This window comes from Bos indicus x Bos taurus, chromosome 4 (genome assembly GCF_003369695.1).
Source record: "Bos indicus x Bos taurus breed Angus x Brahman F1 hybrid chromosome 4, Bos_hybrid_MaternalHap_v2.0, whole genome shotgun sequence".
Lineage (NCBI taxonomy): Eukaryota > Metazoa > Chordata > Mammalia > Artiodactyla > Bovidae > Bos > Bos indicus x Bos taurus.
The window spans coordinates 86,118,178-86,135,848 of record NC_040079.1 but is presented as its reverse complement, the minus strand read 5'-3'; the positions used below and the strand labels follow the sequence as shown (position 1 = coordinate 86,135,848).

Sequence of the window (17,671 nt, the reverse complement as noted above, 5' to 3'; positions counted from 1 at the left end):
AGGTTGTTGGCTAAGACTTTGGTGTTATCATTAAGTGGTGACATCAATGACACGATTAATTTTTTTCCAACAGTCCTTTGGTAGCTAGTTAATAGTCTATTAACAGTTTCCTGCATGATATACAAGATATGTGGAGATTTAAGTATTAACTCATGATGGTAGTAAAAGAAGATGATGACTAATCTTCAACACATCCGTGACTAAGAAGTCTTTAATTCTCTCAGGTCTCTCTCCTCGTTTCGTCAATCTGTTAGTTCCTATTCATACTTAGTGCCATGACTGAAATTCAGATTCCTATTATCTCTCAACAGTAGTCTGTTGTCTATTTTTCTTACCTCCATCCTGTCAATTTTTCTGTCAAAATTATCTTTATAAACATAAAAACAATAGTAGAGGCAGCCCTCACCTTTAGGGGCTTTTTATTGCCCGTGGCAGAGGTTCTCAAAGTGTGGTTCCTGGACTAGCATCACCTAGGTACTTTTAGAAATGAAAATTTCTGAGCCCTACACTAGTCTTACTGAGAAACTCTGGTGATAGGGCCCAGCGTTCTGTATTTTAGCAAGCCTTGGGGTTGGTTCTAATATGCCCTAATGCTAAAGAACCAATAGCTTATAAATACATTTAAAATTCCTTAGCATGGCATCTATATGGCTTTTTGTACTTCTTGCCCAGCCTCTGTTACCAAACTGCTGTTACTACTCAGCCCTCTTTAGATATCCTGGATTGTTAGTGGAACACTCTGTCCTTTTTCATTTCATATGCCTTGGCACACTAAGCTAGCATGACTTTCTCTTTTGTCTGGTGAACACCCATTCACACAATACATCAAGGGCAGCTCAAACCTCACCTTTCTGGGAAGCTTTCTCTTATTCCTTTAAGTTAACCACTCTCTCCAGTGTGCTCCTAAAACCTTTTGAGAAAACCCTATTTTAATTATGTGAATGTATTCATTATTTGTCTCTCTCAGTTGATCAAGCATTCCTGAGGGTAAGGATTATACATATTAATATTTATTTTGGAAAATCACTCTTAAGCATTTTTGGCTCATAGCAGGATCTGTTAGTGTTCTTTACTCTGATTTGATTTCTGCACAAGAGTTTTTGAGATATCATCACCTAAATAACACATCAAAATGCTTTGAAAATCATGTCGTGTTTTGCAAGGGTAAGGTGCAAAACTAATATTCCATTTGTTATTGAAATAAATATCCAGAAGGTGTTTAACAAAGCACTATCAGTATATTATGAGATCCTTTTTGGAAGTGGCATGTGTGACTATTTGGTTGTTTGGTAATGTGAGAAATTGTGTAACGTGTGACAAGCATACGCTGTTATTCCTATCTGTGGTGTGAACTCAAGAAACGTATCTTTATAGCATATCTGATTGCTCTATTACATGTTTGTCGTCAAAGCTTGCCCTTGCATCATAGAAAGAAAGACATATGGCTTCAGCTCATGCCATTGTTTTATCAACATCTCGGACAACTAAAAGAGGCCTGTCCAAATTCCTAAGTCATCTTTTAGGGTTTCTGCAGGGAAGACTAATTAGAAAATTCAGAATTAGCCCAGTTTTTCATTTCAAGTAAATTAGATGTGTGTTACATTTCTTGCTTTACTTACTACATTTGCTTTCTGACCATGTTAATGACATAATATTGGTTGGACTGTCACACATTCATATAATATTCTAGATATTGAATTTAGCTAAGGAAATCAGAAATAAAATGTTACACAGACTCATCTTTTTAGAATTCAAATATAAACAAAAGAAGATTGCATGAACATAAAATAACATTCTGGCTAATCTGCACTGTAAATTGCAAATATAATTCAGAGAGAATTTAGAATTCCTGTGTAAGAGTCACCTGTCAGAATCCCTCAAGGGAAAAAAAAAAAAGATGGAAAGAAAGCATTGTTATTTTATGAGGATCCTAGAAGTTTGCTGTCAGAAGTTTGAGAAATTTGTTTTCTTTTTCCTTATGTGTATTTCCTATGCTAGAATCACACGCATATACACACGAACCAATCTCTCTCACAAAAGAATAACTCCTTAAACATACTGATTTGAGATCTCTTTCAGGTTATATCGGCAATGTGGTTGATGCATTGTAATTACTAAGCTAGTGAGTGCTTGTGTAGACTTGAAGGGAAGGTTTTGAGAGTTTTAGGCTTACATGCTCTGCAGATAAACATTCACAAACCCTATAGGGTTACTGTCAATATAAATATAGGATTGTGATGTATATTCATGTATATTCATACTGAATTTGTGCTTTCTTATATATATGTTTTTTCTACTGTATTTTAGGATATTAATAGAAAAAGTACGAATGTGGTGGAGTCATGGGGTGGAACCAAAGAAAAACAAGCTTATACCCATGTCATCTTCAAGAATGCCACATTTACATTTACATGGGCATTCCAGAGGACCAATCAGGGTCAAGATGTAAGTTCCAAGCACTTAAAAAAAAAGAGCAAAGATGATACTCCTTGTGGAGATTTATACAAAGTGTTGACTGAAATCTACTGGAGGAAAAAACTTAGCTTTTTACTGATGTGAAATCAATCATTTTGTTATGAGTAGACTGGTATAAAATGATATATATATATACACACACATATTTATTTGTGTTTTGAGAGCAAGACTATGAAAAGGAATGACAACGCATCTTAGAATTATTCCACACTTTGAATAAACATAGCTGTTAAAAGTTTAAGCAGAAGAAAATCTTACTTTGTAGTTATTTAAAAACTTACTTGTAAAGCTTTCTGAGCCTTTGGGAAGGCTGGTAACTTTCTTCCTCTTTGTCTGAATGATCTGTCATTTGCTTAGATGCCATTTCTTGGTGTTGGTTTGTTACTTCAAGGTCACGATTGTCACCTTCTGTGGCTTGAAGACTGTATGTGTACATGTTGTTGGGTTAAAACACAGAACTATTCTCTTTTACTTTCTGCTAGAATAGAATAGACCTTAATCCTCTCGTAAGAATTTTCCATCATATGCTTCAAGTACATGTTATTGTGTAGATCTCCATCATAACGACCTTCCGAGGGTGCGAATAAGGTAAATCACTGTTTAAGCTCTGCCTTAACACTATGGTGGCAGATGGAGAGCATTTTCTCTTTTCTCTTCAGACTTTCATTGAGGAACCTGTTCCTCAGGTTTCACTTGACTCCAGCTGTGTTTTATGAGAGTTCAGAGTCCCAGCCTGTGGGGTGTGAACATGCTATAGAAGACTTCCTGGCCTCCCTTTTGTCTTTAGCTCAGACAAAAAGCATTTAAGAAGCTGCTCTCTACTGATACAGTGGTGCTCACTGCTTGATGAAAACTAGACCTTAATTGACTCAGTGTCACAAGAAGGAAAAGTATTAGTAAGATCCAGGTTTTTACTCTCTGTTGTGCATCCAGTAGAAGTCAGAGCGTGTTGGTTAAGGAAAGTGCTAAAGAGGGAGAGGAGACCCAAAGAACTGATGCAGTTGCATCAATGTCACACAGTTAGTGTTTAAGTAAGGACTTTTTAATCCCTGGTCCAAGTCTTTTTCAACTTGCCACACTGTAAACATCATTATAAACATGTTTATCATGATATTTAGACTAGATCAGAATAAACAGTGATGGGAGATACAGTTGCTCTTTTTGCTAAATCATATTGGTTCTTCCAAGTCTATACATATGCCTGAATTTTTACCAGTTATGATATAATCTCATGGTGATTGTGGCAAAATTCCTGGAACTCTATAACCATGAAAATTAGCTTCTAGTGTTAAGTCTTAGGTGCTTCCCTGGTGGCTCAGAGGTTAAGGTGTCTGCCTGCAATGAGACCTGGGTTGCTGCTGCTGCTGCTAAGTCGCGTCAGTCATGTCTGACTCTGTGTGACCCCATGGATGGCAGCCCACTAGGCCCCGCCGTCCCTGGGGTTTTCCAGGCAAGAACACTGGAGTGGGTTGCCATTTCCTTCTCCAATGCATGAAAGTGAAAAGTGAACTGGGTTAAGTCTTAATAATTTTAAAAAAGAAAAGTACCCAAAAGGAGTACTCTTAATCTACTGTCAGTTATAAACTGCTAGGTTGGAATACTTTGCTTAGTTATTTTGGTGATATGAACATAAAACAATCTGGTTGTACGACTGAGTGCCAAGGCAGAAGTCGTTACTTTCTGCTCTCTTTGTAGAATAGACGGTTCATCAATGACATGGTGAAGATTTATTCTATCACCGCCACTAATGCAGTTGATGGGGTGGCGTCCTCATGCCGTGCCTGTGCCCTTGGCTCTGAACAGTCGGGCTCATCGTGTGTCCCCTGCCCCCCAGGCCACTACATTGAGAAGGAAACCAACCAGTGCATGGAGTGTCCACCTGATACCTACCTGTCCATACATCAGGTCTATGGCAAGGAGGCTTGTATTCCATGTGGGCCTGGGAGTAGAAGCACTCAGGTGAGTGGGTCTGTATTTCAGTTATCCCCAGGAAAGCATATTTTAATAGACAAACTCAAAGGTTTCTCTTAATGTTTCTAATTTATATTTATAAATGGCTTTTTGAATTCCCTTCCGTATTTTACCTTGCCTTGCATCTGTTGAGTGCTTAACATGGGTCTTGAAAATGATAATTACTGGGGACATAGAATATTAAGAAGAACATCTGAATAAGAATACCTTCCCAAAATATTAAAAGTGATTTCTTGTATATTCCATTATGACAGAACAAGTAAGCTGCCTCTCTATAGGTAGGCTGTAGGTGTATATGGAGAACAGCAAGAGTATCTTGTAACATTTTAAAGGAAAGGATGGATGCTATGAGTGAAGTAAAAAATAGTTTGATGTCTATTTGAACTGGCATGACAGGGCATTTTGGCTATTGATTAAAAATACCTTTCCACAAGAAACTAATCTTAGAATAACTTCACTCTTTAAAAAATTCTAACTCTTCTGAACTTTGCTTAGAGAAATCTAGAGTTTAGAAATTTTCTATATTAGAGTGGTAAAATATGCCATGACTAAGACAAAACTACTGAAATAGTTTTTAAACCTAGAACTTTTAGGAAACACTTTTTTTCCATAGCAGCTAATGCTTTCTTTCCTGCCATATTGTTTTTGCTTTGTTTTGGATTTCTTAATGTTTGTGGTCAAAGGACCACTCTGTGTGCTACAGTGACTGCTTTTTCTACCATGAAAAAGAAAATCAAAGTTTGCATTATGACTTCAGCAACCTCAGCAGTGTGGGCTCCTTAATGAATGGTCCCAGCTTTACCTCCAAAGGAACAAAGTACTTCCATTTCTTCAATATCAGTTTATGTGGGCACGAGGTGAGTTCTGGCAAGGTGAGATGGGGCTAGGTTTCAGCTCTGATTGAGTTGTTTTCTGTGTTGGTGGACCAATAAAATCTCTGTGGAAACTAACAGCCAAATGTCAGAAAGTGAGTTTTGACAGCTTAAATCCTTTGTTGCCTTCTGGCATGTTGGCAGTTTTCTCCACCAGGAGCATCCTTGTCTGGTTCTCAGTCCATCAAAGCACTTATCCAGTTGAACCCCCAAAGCTTGAAGCTATGGTGTAAGGGCTTTGAGGATCTTTCATTTTTGTAAAGGTGGTTCAGACTTGTCAATCCCACCTATTTCTTAGGCATAAAGTTAAGGTTTGAGAAAGTTTTACTGTTGCTTTTCTGGTCAAGTTTATGTTAAAAAGAAAAGACTTTTCAGAGGAAGTTTGTCCAAAAACAAAATGGAAATAAGCAGGGGGTAAGTGTCAGTTGATGAGGTAGCCTCTGCTAATAGATTACGGGATTTAATTTTCTTTGGGAAGAAGTAGAATGTTAATTGATACTGGTAAAGGGAGAGTTACAGGACTCTGTATCCAATAATTTTGTGGGCATACAAGGTTGGAGTTGGGATGTATATATGCACCCTTAGCTAAGTTGAAAGTATAATTCATTTTCTCCATATCTGTTCCGTTATTAACTCCTATTGTCTTCATTTTGAACTGCTGTGCCAAACTTTGTACAAAGGAAATAAAAAGACATCTCATGACTACAGAGGTTTTCAAACAGAAAGATCTATACATTTTTACATGGTGTGACATTTGTCCTATCCTGATTTTACACGGGGCAGTCCAGCACACTCACTTGATTAGTCACTAAGTTCACTGAATGTATAATTATATGTTACATACCTATTGTGTTAAATGCTGTGTAAAGCAGTGAAGAAGATTAATTCCATTATATTGGGTTGGCTGAAAAGTTTTTCCAGCATTTTCTTAAAATGTTACAGAAAACCCCAAACAAACTTTTTGGCCAACCCAGTATATCACACTTCTCAATCTCCTTCCTGTATGACCACTGACTTAGCTTTTGTCTTCTCTCTTCTGTCTTCCTTCTCTTTCTTTCCTTTTTATTCTAATTCTTTTACTGTTATTACCTTATTCATTTCCTCAGTAGTTTCTCTCTGCTCTTTCTCTTTGTTTCTCTTTTAGTCTCAACAATTTAATTTAAGCTTAGTAAAAATATATTGCACCTGTATTGTGGTGAGCAGGCTTGGTGGAGAGAAAACATTTTATAGGTTAAGATTGCTAGCTGCATTAAGAAAGAGAAATCTTTGTTCTTTATGCCCATCTGTGCACATTCTACATCTAAGACCAGTAAAATAGTGTTTCTCTTTTTCTTTATACATTTATTCACAGAAATTATAGAGTAAGCTAAAGTGATTTTTAGTGGAACTACAGTATATTTAAACATACTATATTAGAAAAATTAAAGTCTTCCCAGTTTTATAACTATCCTCCAAATGATTAAAAAAGTAAGCTCCTGTATTCCTTTCAACATACTGTGAACTTGAGCAGATCCACATCATTGAGTCTAAGAGTAGGTGAATAAAAACACTTATAGTGACCAACTGTTTAGAATTTAGATGTTGTCCTAGACTTTTATATTTTCTTTTTTAGACTTGTCAATACTTTTCTGCCACACACAGGCCTCTTCAGGAGAAGGAAGAGCAAGTTTTTTTTCTTGGCATTAAAACTTTCACCAGCAGTTTTCCGATCCCTTTGTATGCAGTGTTGTCTGAAGAATTGAAGATTTCATAGATGACTTATATTTCCTTAAGTCAAGTGGCTTTCATCCAGCACAAATGAAGTCTGTAGTTGGGGGAGCAGTGCAGCCTTGAATCACTGTATTCATTAGAATGTCAGATTTTCAACCCTGTTTGAACATTGGAATTGGGTAAAGAATCTGCCTGCAATGCAGGAGATGCAAGTCTGATTCCTGGGTCAGAAAGATCCCCTGGAGAGGGCATGGCAACCCACTCCAGTGTTCTTGCCTGCAGAATCCTATGGACAGAGGAGCCTGGTGGACTATAGTCCATAGGGTCACAAAGAGCCAGACATGATTGAAGTGACTGAGCACCCGAGAGCTTTTAAAAAATACTGGTGCCTGTGCTCCCTCACCAGATCCCTGAAATCAGAATTGTGGTGAGGAGAGAGCCAATGCTCTGCTAGAATCACTAGGAAGCTGAGATCCAGTTTAGAAACTTACCTTCAGTAAAAACTTATTTCTGACTTTATTTTCCTAGGGGAAGAAGTTGGCTGTCTGTACCAACAATATAACAGACTTTACAGTAAAGGAAATGGTGGCAGGGTCAGATGATTACACGAATTTGGTAGGAGCATTTGTGTGCCAGTCAACTATTATTCCTTCTGAAAGTAAGGGTTTCCGAGCAGCCTTATCATCACAATCCATCATTCTGGCAGATACATTTTTGGGTAAGTTTCATTTGGTTCATATATTCATGCATGCATTTGTTTAAAATCATGGTACTGATAACTTGTCTCTGCAGTGGTGCTTACCATAGGTGATTAAAACCCACAGATAATTCTAAGTCATCACTTTATAACATGGTTTAGAACTCCCTACAAGTAAGATCTTTTGATCATTCTTAATGAGTAGTAGAAGCTTCCAGAGTTATGTATTAATTCATATGACATGTTTTTCTCTGGCAATCTGTGTCTTTCATCAGATTTTCTAGGAATTTTTGAGGTAAAATAATAACCTCCCAAACTGTGAGCAAAAGAAGAAGAGTAAACAAACACAATATAGACTTAAATCATAATATCTGTCACCAGCTTTTATCATCTTTTCTCATACCAGAGGAAATCTGGTGACAAACAGCAAGAGTGAGTGTGCTAAATTTTATTCTCCATCTTCCCTTTCTATTTCTAGTCTGGAAAGTATAGGAAACTTTAAAAAAAGTCAGGTCCCTAACTAGTTATTCTTAAGGATCTGGTTTATTAAAATATCTGGAGTAGAATTAGGGATCTAACAATGCATATGATAATCTAACAATTTAAAGAGCTTCTTAGATGATTCTAATCTGCAGCTAGATTTGAGAACCAGGCAATGGCACCCCACTCCAGTACTCTTGCCTGGAAAATCCCATGGATGGAGGAGCCTGGTAGGCTGCAGTCCATGGGGTCGCTAAGAGTCGGACACGATTGATCGACTTCACTTTCACTTTTCACTTTCCTGCATTGGAGAAGGAAATGGCAACCCACTCCAGTATTCTTGCCTGGAGAATCCCAGGGACAGAGGAGCCTAGTGGACTGCCATCTATGGGGTCACACAGAGTCAGACACGACTGAATTGACTTAGCAGTAGCAGTTATAGACTCTGGACTTCCCTGGTGGCTCAGATGGTAAAGCGTCTGCCTGAAATGTGGGACCCTGGGTTGGAAAGATCCCCTAGAGAAGTTAAGGGCAACCCACTCCAGTACCACTGATAGACTCCAGAAGAATTTAGCACCAAGGAGCTGCTATAATTTTCAGCACCAAGGACAGTTACTGAGTTTGTGCATCAGAACTCTTAGAACAAAGGTTGCTGTTATTGCTTGCATTTTGACTCTGCTATCATTTTGCATGGGGTTGATGGGTGGGGAATGCCTTGCTTTTAGATAAAATTTGAAGTTACTTTCTGGAAATATTTAGGGCACACAAAATTTTATTTTGTCAAATGTGTTTATAATGAATGTGAATGGATGAAAAGCTACATTAGCAAAGTAGCCCAGCTCATTCAACATAACTCACAAGAGGCTGAGAGTTATAATCGTAGATTGTTGAAATGTTAAAACTAGAAGGGACTATGCAGACCACCTAAATTATTGCATGCATTTTACAAATTCAGGACATAAGAATCAGGGAAGTAAAGTGACTAAAGCAAAATTGCAAAGTTAAGGAGTAGAGTATTTTTTATTCTGGAAACCTTGTAAGGTTTATTATTCTTACATAATACATTAATTTTATATGATATTTCTAGTTAAAATGACAGCCTCAAAGTAAAGCTATTTTCTCTTTAGATATAGAGACTAAGTAAACCTAATTTTCCCATATTGCTTAATAGTTTCTTTTTCATTGTCATCTAGGAGTAACAGTTGAAACCACATTACAAAATATTAATATAAAAGAAGATATGTTCCCAGTTTCACCAAGCCAAATACCAGATGTGCATTTCTTTTATAAGTAAGTGAACATGCTGCTTCTTTTGATTATTTTCTTAATCATAAGGACATCACTTCAGGGTTTCTAACATAGTAGCTTATTTTGAATAGATAATCAGTAGTTGGTTCTTAAATGAAAGACTTAGTAAAAAATAGGAAACATGGAATATTTAGAAAGCATTATGTAATTTTTCTCATATATATAATCCTTTAAATAAGGCAATAAAGAGACTATTCATTGTCTAGGCAGTAATTATTTGTAATTCACACATCAAAACATCAGCCTAAGTCACTATGACCTCTAATACCTTAAAAAATTCTTTTGATTATAATTTTGATTATAATTACAATAGCTCTATTAATCCTTTGATGATAGCATATCACTTTACCTGTGGAGCAGGCAGCTTTTCATAGTCAGTGAAAGTAAATGAACTAAGTCTGTATTAAAATTCTGAATTGGTGAACTTTGATACATTTTTTCATTTATTCATAGAGCATAGGAGCAGTTATACACAGAATGTTTTTGTTTTTGAAGTCTGTGTCATATTTGTTTTGTGAAGTGACCTTTGCCTTCTAATAGGTCTTCTACAACTACAACCTCTTGTGTAAATGGCCGATCAACTGCTGTGAAAATGAGGTGTAATCCTGCTAAACCAGGAGCGGGAGCCATTTCTGTCCCCAGGTAGTCTTATTTCAATATGATTCCTTCATGTATGTATTTATCAGGAAGCACAACTCTCCAGAACCTTGCTATTTTAAAACACATTCTCTATGGGTGTAAAGCAGAAAGGGAACAAAGAATCTGTAGATTTTTGTTTTCCAGATGTGCTGCTTGCCTGTTAAGAGGTATAGGTCCTTGCGAGTCTCAGCACTTTCAGTCTCCTCAATGACAGATTCTCATCTTGTTTGCCTGCGTGTCTTAATTATCTTGAAAATTATTTAAGTAATATATAACTATATTGTTGTATCATTTGATTGAGTCTCACTATCTAGTGTCAGTTTTCTTAAGAGCTGGATTAAGACTTGCCCTGGATTATAGTTCTTTATCAGCAAGGAACTATCTAGGTGACCTAGATTAAGCAATCTAACCTCTTTGTCATAGTTTCTTTCTCTATGAGGGATGAAGGTCAGGTTAGATGAGTTTCCTGTTCTTGAGTTCTCTAATGACTGGTGGGGAAATCACCAAGTTAGAGTCTGACCTGTAGAATACATAGCATCGTTCCTTTAACTGATTGGCATTGAGCTGTTAGCTGTCCACAGTCTAGATCTGATTAATACAGCCACTTTGGTTGGAAACAGTAAGAGAAACTAAGCAATTTCATGAATTTAAGATTGTAAACTTAAAAAATGCTCTCATAGTGTCTCCTGATTTTTATTTTGTATAGTTATTCATTGTCTACTATGTAGATTATTTATTTCTAATATTTTTAGGGTTAAGGTACCTTTGGATTATAATTTGATTTGCAGATTTTTATCCATCAAGCTAGCAAAAAATGTATATTTAAAAAAAATGATTGACTTAATTTTGTTTTTGTTACTTTCACTGTAACTTTTATGAGATTTTAATAAATCCTGCTTATATTACATCAGGATTGGAAATCAATGGTTGAAGCATTGATTCAGTTACTTGGGTATCTTAAAAAATAATTACAGTGATAACATGGTATTTTGAGCTCATTTCTGGGCATAAACTCACACCAGCATTCACCTCTTACCAACTCTGTTTCATTAATTTTTCTCTTCACCTGTTCAAGGTGAGATATTAATATGATGAGCACAGAAAATAATAAAACTGAAAGAAACAGAGGGAGCCTGGAGCTCAAGGGCATCATGTAGTAGAGGATCCCTGGGCCAGCATCCAAGCTGGAGTCGGGGCAGCAGAGCACACTTTCTTTGTGAGAAGGTGTATCCAGAGATTTGTTCACCATGTTCTCATATCTCACCATATTGCTTTGAGTTCAGACACTTGTTTTATTTACTAGAGCACTTCTGAGGTCCTTTTTTGGACCTATCAGCTCAGTTCTCTTGGTCTAGCCTCTGGGAGCCCACATGAATGACTTCTAAGGCCTCCTTCAGGAGCCTCCATGACTTAAGCAGATAATACTACTGAAGTCAAGCACTGTCCTTTAGAAAATGCACCACTCTAACTCTCCCAAGGTGGGTTCTGATGTTTTCATGTAATGAGAAAATGATAGTCTCATGATGTTAAATGATGGCATCTAGAAACTAGCTTTTTCCTTATGAAAAGAAGAAAAGTTAAGTTTTTCCTTTGACCTCAGGCAGTTTTTTCTACTTGACTATCTTTGCAAGGATTTCCCAAGATCAGAGACAGCAGAATACCTTGGAGTGTCTATTGTAAAACTGATTTTTAGGCCTTCACTGAAATCGAAAGAATCTCCAAATGTTAAGCACCAGAATATTTATAAAACCACAAGGCAGTTCTGACATGTTAAAATTTGAGAACTATTGATCTTAACCCCCATTTTGGAAATTTTTTTTTTTTCTGAGACAGATTCTCACATTTTGTTTTGCATTTTAATTTTCTGAAAAGCTAAATTAAAAGGTTGTGGTCTACAGGGTGGATTCTTTCATATTTTCATAAAACTCTTTAATTTGATGCATCCTGTAGTTTGAGGACTGCTGCTCTAGGGAACTGCTTGAACCTCACAACCTAAATGTGCTCAAGAGTGAAAAGTGAAAGTGAAAGTCGCTCAGTCGTGTCCGACGCTATGAGATCCCATGGAATAGTCCATGGAATTCTCCAGGCCAGAATACTGGAATGGGTAGCCTTTCCTTTCTCCAGGGGATCTTCCCAACCCAGGGATCTTCCCAACCCAGGGATCAAACCCAGGTCTCTTGCAATGCAGGCAGATTCTTTACCAGCTGAGCCAGCAGGGAAGCCCAAGAATACTGTAGCGGGTAGACTATCTCTTCTCCAGTGGATCTTCCTGACCCAGGAATCAAACCAGGGTCTCCTGCATTGCAGGTGGATTCTTTTTTTTTTTTGGAATTAAGTGTGCTGTGTGCACATTTAATAGGACTGAATATACACCTGCTGTTGCTTGCCTGTGTGTTAGTTGCTCAGACATGTTTGACTCTTTGCAACCCCATAGACTGTAGTCCAGCAAGCTCCTGTGCTCACGGGATTTTCCAGGCAAGCATACTGGAGTGGGTAGCCATTTCCTTCTCCAGGGGGGGTCTTTCCGACCCAAGGATTGAACCCATGTCTCCTGTGTATCCTACATTGCAGGCAGATTCTTTACCCGCTGAGCCATCCAGGAAACCCATGGTGGTGGGTGGATTCTTTACCAAGTATGAGCCACCTGTGCTGATCTTTTATTCTTTCTTGAGTCTTGAATTTCCCGTCAGGGCACAAGGGGGCGCTCTGCGATCAGAACATGAGAAATGGAAGCTTGTACGGAAATAATCAGAATATTTTTTTAGCTGTAGGTTTGACTAAAGATTTCCTACTAACAGTAAAGAAATGTTAACAGAGCCAAATTTACTTAGGCTACTTTTGAAGGGGATTTAATTTGCATTTTTCTTTTTTGAGCTTTAAATTCTCCAGGAGAGAAAGAAAGGTACTAACCAGGCAATTGCCCTGTGAAATCTCATACGCTTACCAAGAAGTCACTATGGAGAGAATTTGCCAGCTCAGAAAGGGTGCTGTCCCTTGGAATTCTCTCTTGGCCAATAACCTTACAAACCAGGCAAAGGCGACTTTAGCAGTAGTGATGTTGACTGGGGCTCCGTGTCTTGGTGACCAGGGAACATGTCACAAGATCCCCAGCCTTGGGGAAAAAAATTAGGATGTCTTCACAGAAAGCGAAAGAGGCCAGAGAAAAGGAGAACTGTGTGTTCTCTGTGGATGTCACATGCAACGTAGAAGGAGCAGCAAACATCCTGGACCGCCCACAAATCTGCAGTTGGAAACTCCAGCCTGTCTGTTTGGTCTGGCAGATGCAGTTGGTTTCTAATTCCACAAAGTGTCTGGAGGATGTGAGACATTTTCAATGAAAACTTAACAGCATGATGTCTGTGGCAGATGAAATCAGAGAGCTGGAGTGGACTTTTGAGATTATCTAGTGCAGTTTGTACCTTGGCTAAAGAAGAAATTGCTAACACAGTCGACCACTAATATCCCTAAATAGATGCCTCTCCAGTTTCTACCTAAAAGGCTTCCCAAACCCCTAATCATGATCCTATGTGGTTAGAGGACTCGAAGATTCTCCTTTCATTGGGAAACATTTAGACCTAAGCACTATGTCCAGAGTACTTTTTCAGAAACATGAGAAATTGCTGTTAGTTTTATCTGGAAAGATTTAAAAAGGTTTGAAAGTTTTTTTAAAAGCTTTATTGGAAAACAAGCAGAGGGAACCATTTTTACTCTGATAATGGAGATGTCATTGCACATTTGGGATCCTCCCATCAAACCCATTTACTCGACGCAGTAGGAAACACTGAGAAGCCTGGTTGTATGCGTGGCTATAGCGTGGCAGTCACCATGGGGTGATTGCCTGATTCTGTTGTTCTTTTTATGTCATCATGCTTTTATCTTGTCATTTCCTCCCGTCCTTCGTGGGCAGAGATTTGCAAATAAACACAGTAAACAGAGGGAAATAGCACATTTATCTGGGAACTCAACTGATCTGCAAGTTGTTGGTGCCTTCTTTTTAATGACTCATCTTTCCTCAAATAAGGTTGTCTTTGTTAATGTTCTGAGTTAGAGGAAAATCCTCCTCCTTTCTCTCTTACAACTTTTAACCACATTTAACTGCTTGGGTAGTTGATAAGTCCAAAATCATTTTGTGAAATCCTCCTTCAAAACCAAAATTCATTTTCTTTCTGAGTGTAGCTTCTGAGGAGATTGTCTCTCACAAAAGGGATGCTTCACAGTTCTGTCCTGAGAGCTTTCAGAGGTTGCACACACCAGGGATTTCTTCCACAGGCTCTAATTAAAATCTCCGTATCAAAGTCATTGGATCTATTGGCTGCTAGTGTAGTGCTTTTCTTGGTAGTTGGGGAAGGACTGTTAAAGCCAAAACAGTTGTCTCTTCATTTTAATTTATTAAGAGCCAGAGAATAACCATTGTTTAAATGAGTTCCTTGTTTATTTCTGTTCTCTGCACCCTTTAGGGACAGATAATATGTAAATTCATATATAGGTTAAAAAGGCAATAGAACTCAATTAAAATCAAACATGTTCTTATAACATTAAATAGTAAGGAGGCATATGAAAGGACTGTGATCACAAGTGAAAACAACTGAAACCCGTTATGATCAAGAAAGAGAAGGAGGAAGAGATCAAATGGTGGAGTAGGACAATGCAGAGCTCACCTCCCCCCATGAACATGTCAAAAATACATCTGCATGTGGAGCGATTCTCACTGAAAACAAACTGGAGGCTGGTAGAAGGACTTGTGTGCACCCAGGGGTGTAACAGAAAGAGTCACATGGAGTCAATTAGGAAGGGAGGAGAAGTGGTCAGTATGGACCTGTGCCCCTCAGAAGGGACACAGAAGAGGAGGGAGACGTCACAAGCTGGGAGATCCCCCTGAAGAGTGAGTGGTTTCAGCTACATAGTAAACGCTCCAGCCTTGGGGTCTGACAGGCAACGAAACCATCAACAAAATGAAAAATAGCCTGTTGCTGCTGCTGCTAAGTCACTTCAGTTGTGTCTGACTCTGTGTGACCCCATAGGCAGCCTACCAGGCTCCTCCGTCTCTGGGATTCTCCAGGCCAGAACACTGGAGTGGGTTGCCATTTCCTTCTCCAATGCATGAAAGTGAAAAGTGAAAGTGAAGTCACTCAGTTGTGTCCGACTCTTCGTGACCCCATGGACTGCAGCCCACCAGGCTCCTCCATCCATGGGATTCTCCAGGCAAGAATACTGGAGTGAAAAATAGCCTACTGATTGAAAATGTATCCCAGTGATATGCCCAAGAAAGGATTAGTACCCAAAATACATAGACAGCTCATACAATTTGTTGACTTAAAAATGTACAATGTGAGAGTTGCGAGTTAAGTTTTATTTGGGCCAAAATGAGGATTGCAATCTGGGAGACAGCACCTCAGATAGCTGTGAGAAACTGCTCCAAAGAGGCAGGGGGGAAAGGTCAGTATATATGTGATTTTGGTGAAGGGAGAATACGTGCAATCAAGGCCATATTTTTCCAGGAGTTTTCTACTAGTCTTATGAACCCTTCACTTGTCACGAGGAATAGTGTCACCATGAAGGATTTTAATACTTTTCTAGATATGAAGAGATGCAAGAACTGAGCTCATAAAATCAGCTCCTGAGAATATCTAACTGTCTGGAGACCTGTCTTGCCAATTTTCCCAGAGGACAGAGTGCATCATTTCTGCTCTCCACCCTGAACTCCTTTGGGGGTGTTGAAGATCAGCAGCAGAAGCACACGGTTTAATCCTTGTAGAGGCAGATGGCAAGCACCCATGGCAAGTGCCAATTTGTAGTTGACAAACGCAATATTAAAAAAACCCCACAACTTAAAAATGGACAGAAGACCTGTATACACATTTTTTTTTCCCCCAGAGAAGACATACAGATGGCCAAAAGGCACAGGGAAGATGCTCCACAAATTGCTAATTATTTGAGAAATGCAAATCAAAACCACAAGGATATATCACCTCAACACCAGTCAGAATTGCTGCCATCCAAAAAAGTCACAAATAACAAATGTTGGCAAAAATGGAGAAAAGGAAACTCTAGTACAGTGTTGGTGGGAATGTAAATTAGTGCAGCTAACTAGAGCCAGACATCCTGGAGTGTGAAGTCAAGTGGGCCTAAGGAAGTATTATTAAAGCTAGTGAAGGCAATGGAATTCCAGCGGAGCTATTTCAAATCCTAAAAGATGATGCTGATACAATGCTGCATAAATATGCCATCAAATTTGGAAAGCTCAGCAGTGGCCACAGGACCGGAAAAGGTCAGTTTTCATTCAAATCCCAAAGAAGGGCAATGCCAAAGAATGTTCAAACTACTGCACAATTGCACTCATCTCACATACTAGCAAGGTAATGCTCAAAATCCTTCAAGCTGGGCTTATTTAACTTCTATGCAGAGTGAATTATGCAAAATGCTGGACTGGATGAAGCACAAGCTGTAATCAAGACTGCCGGGAGAAATGTCAATAACCTCAGATATGCAGATGACACCACCCTTATGGCAGAAAGTGAAGAGGAACTAAAGAGCATCTTGATGAAGGTGAAAGAGGAAGAGTGAAAAAGTTGACTTAAAATTCAACATTCAAAAAAGGAAGGTCATGCATCCAGTCCCATCACTTTATGACAAACAGATGGGGAAACATGGAAACAGTGAAAGATTTTATTTTCTTGGGCTCCAAAATCACTGCAGATGGTGACTGCAGTCATGAAATGAAAAGATGCTTGCTCCTTGGGAGAAAAGCTATGACAAACCTGGACAGTGTATTAAAAAGCAGAGACATCACTTTGCTGACAAAGGTCTGTATAGTCAAGGCTATGGTTTTCCAGTAGTCATGTATAGATGTGAGAGTTGGACCATAAAGAAGACTGAGCACTGTAGAATTGATGCTTTCAAACTGTGGTGCTGGAGAAGACTCTTGAGAGTCCTGTGGATAGCATGGAAATCAAACCTGTCAGTCCTAAAGGAAATCAACCCTGTATATTCCTTGGAAGGACTAAGACTGAAGCTGAAGCTCCAATACTTTGGCCAACTGAAGCCAAGAGCCAACTCATTGGAAAAGACCCTAGTGCTGGGAAGGATTGAAGGCAGGAGGGAGAATGGGATGACAGAGGATGAGATGGTTGGATGGCACCGCCTATTCAAAGAACATGAATTTGAGCAAACTCTGGGAGATAATGAAGGACAGAGAAGTCTGGCATGCTGCAGATCATGGGGTCACAAAGAGCCGGACACAACTGAGGACAGAACAAGAACTGTGGAAAACAGTATGAAAGTTCTTTAAAAAACTAAAACTATAACTACCATATGATCCAGCTATTCCACTCCTGGGTATGTATCCAAAGAAAATAAAAACACTAGCTTGGAAAGGTACACACACCCTAATGTTTTATAGCAGTATTATTTATGATAGCCAAGATGTAGTGAGTAGCCTAAATATCTATCAATGAATGAATGGGTAAAGGAAATGTGGTATATATTGTGGTGTGTATGTGCATATATATACATGTGTATC

General features: G+C 38.6%; 1 protein-coding gene across 3 annotated transcripts in view; it reads left to right on the top strand.

The window, feature by feature from the left end:
- KIAA1324L (KIAA1324 like) overlaps positions 1-17,671 on the top strand; it is a 221,133-nt gene that overhangs the window by 179,957 nt on the left and 23,505 nt on the right. For all 3 annotated transcript variants that reach the window (XM_027539843.1, XM_027539844.1, XM_027539845.1), the window contains 6 exons: positions 2,308-2,445; positions 4,171-4,434; positions 5,130-5,303; positions 7,557-7,746; positions 9,399-9,495; positions 10,054-10,155. In XM_027539843.1, coding sequence (XP_027395644.1) covers positions 2,308-2,445; positions 4,171-4,434; positions 5,130-5,303; positions 7,557-7,746; positions 9,399-9,495; positions 10,054-10,155 — 965 coding nt within the window. The remainder of the gene's footprint in view (positions 1-2,307; positions 2,446-4,170; positions 4,435-5,129; positions 5,304-7,556; positions 7,747-9,398; positions 9,496-10,053; positions 10,156-17,671) is intronic.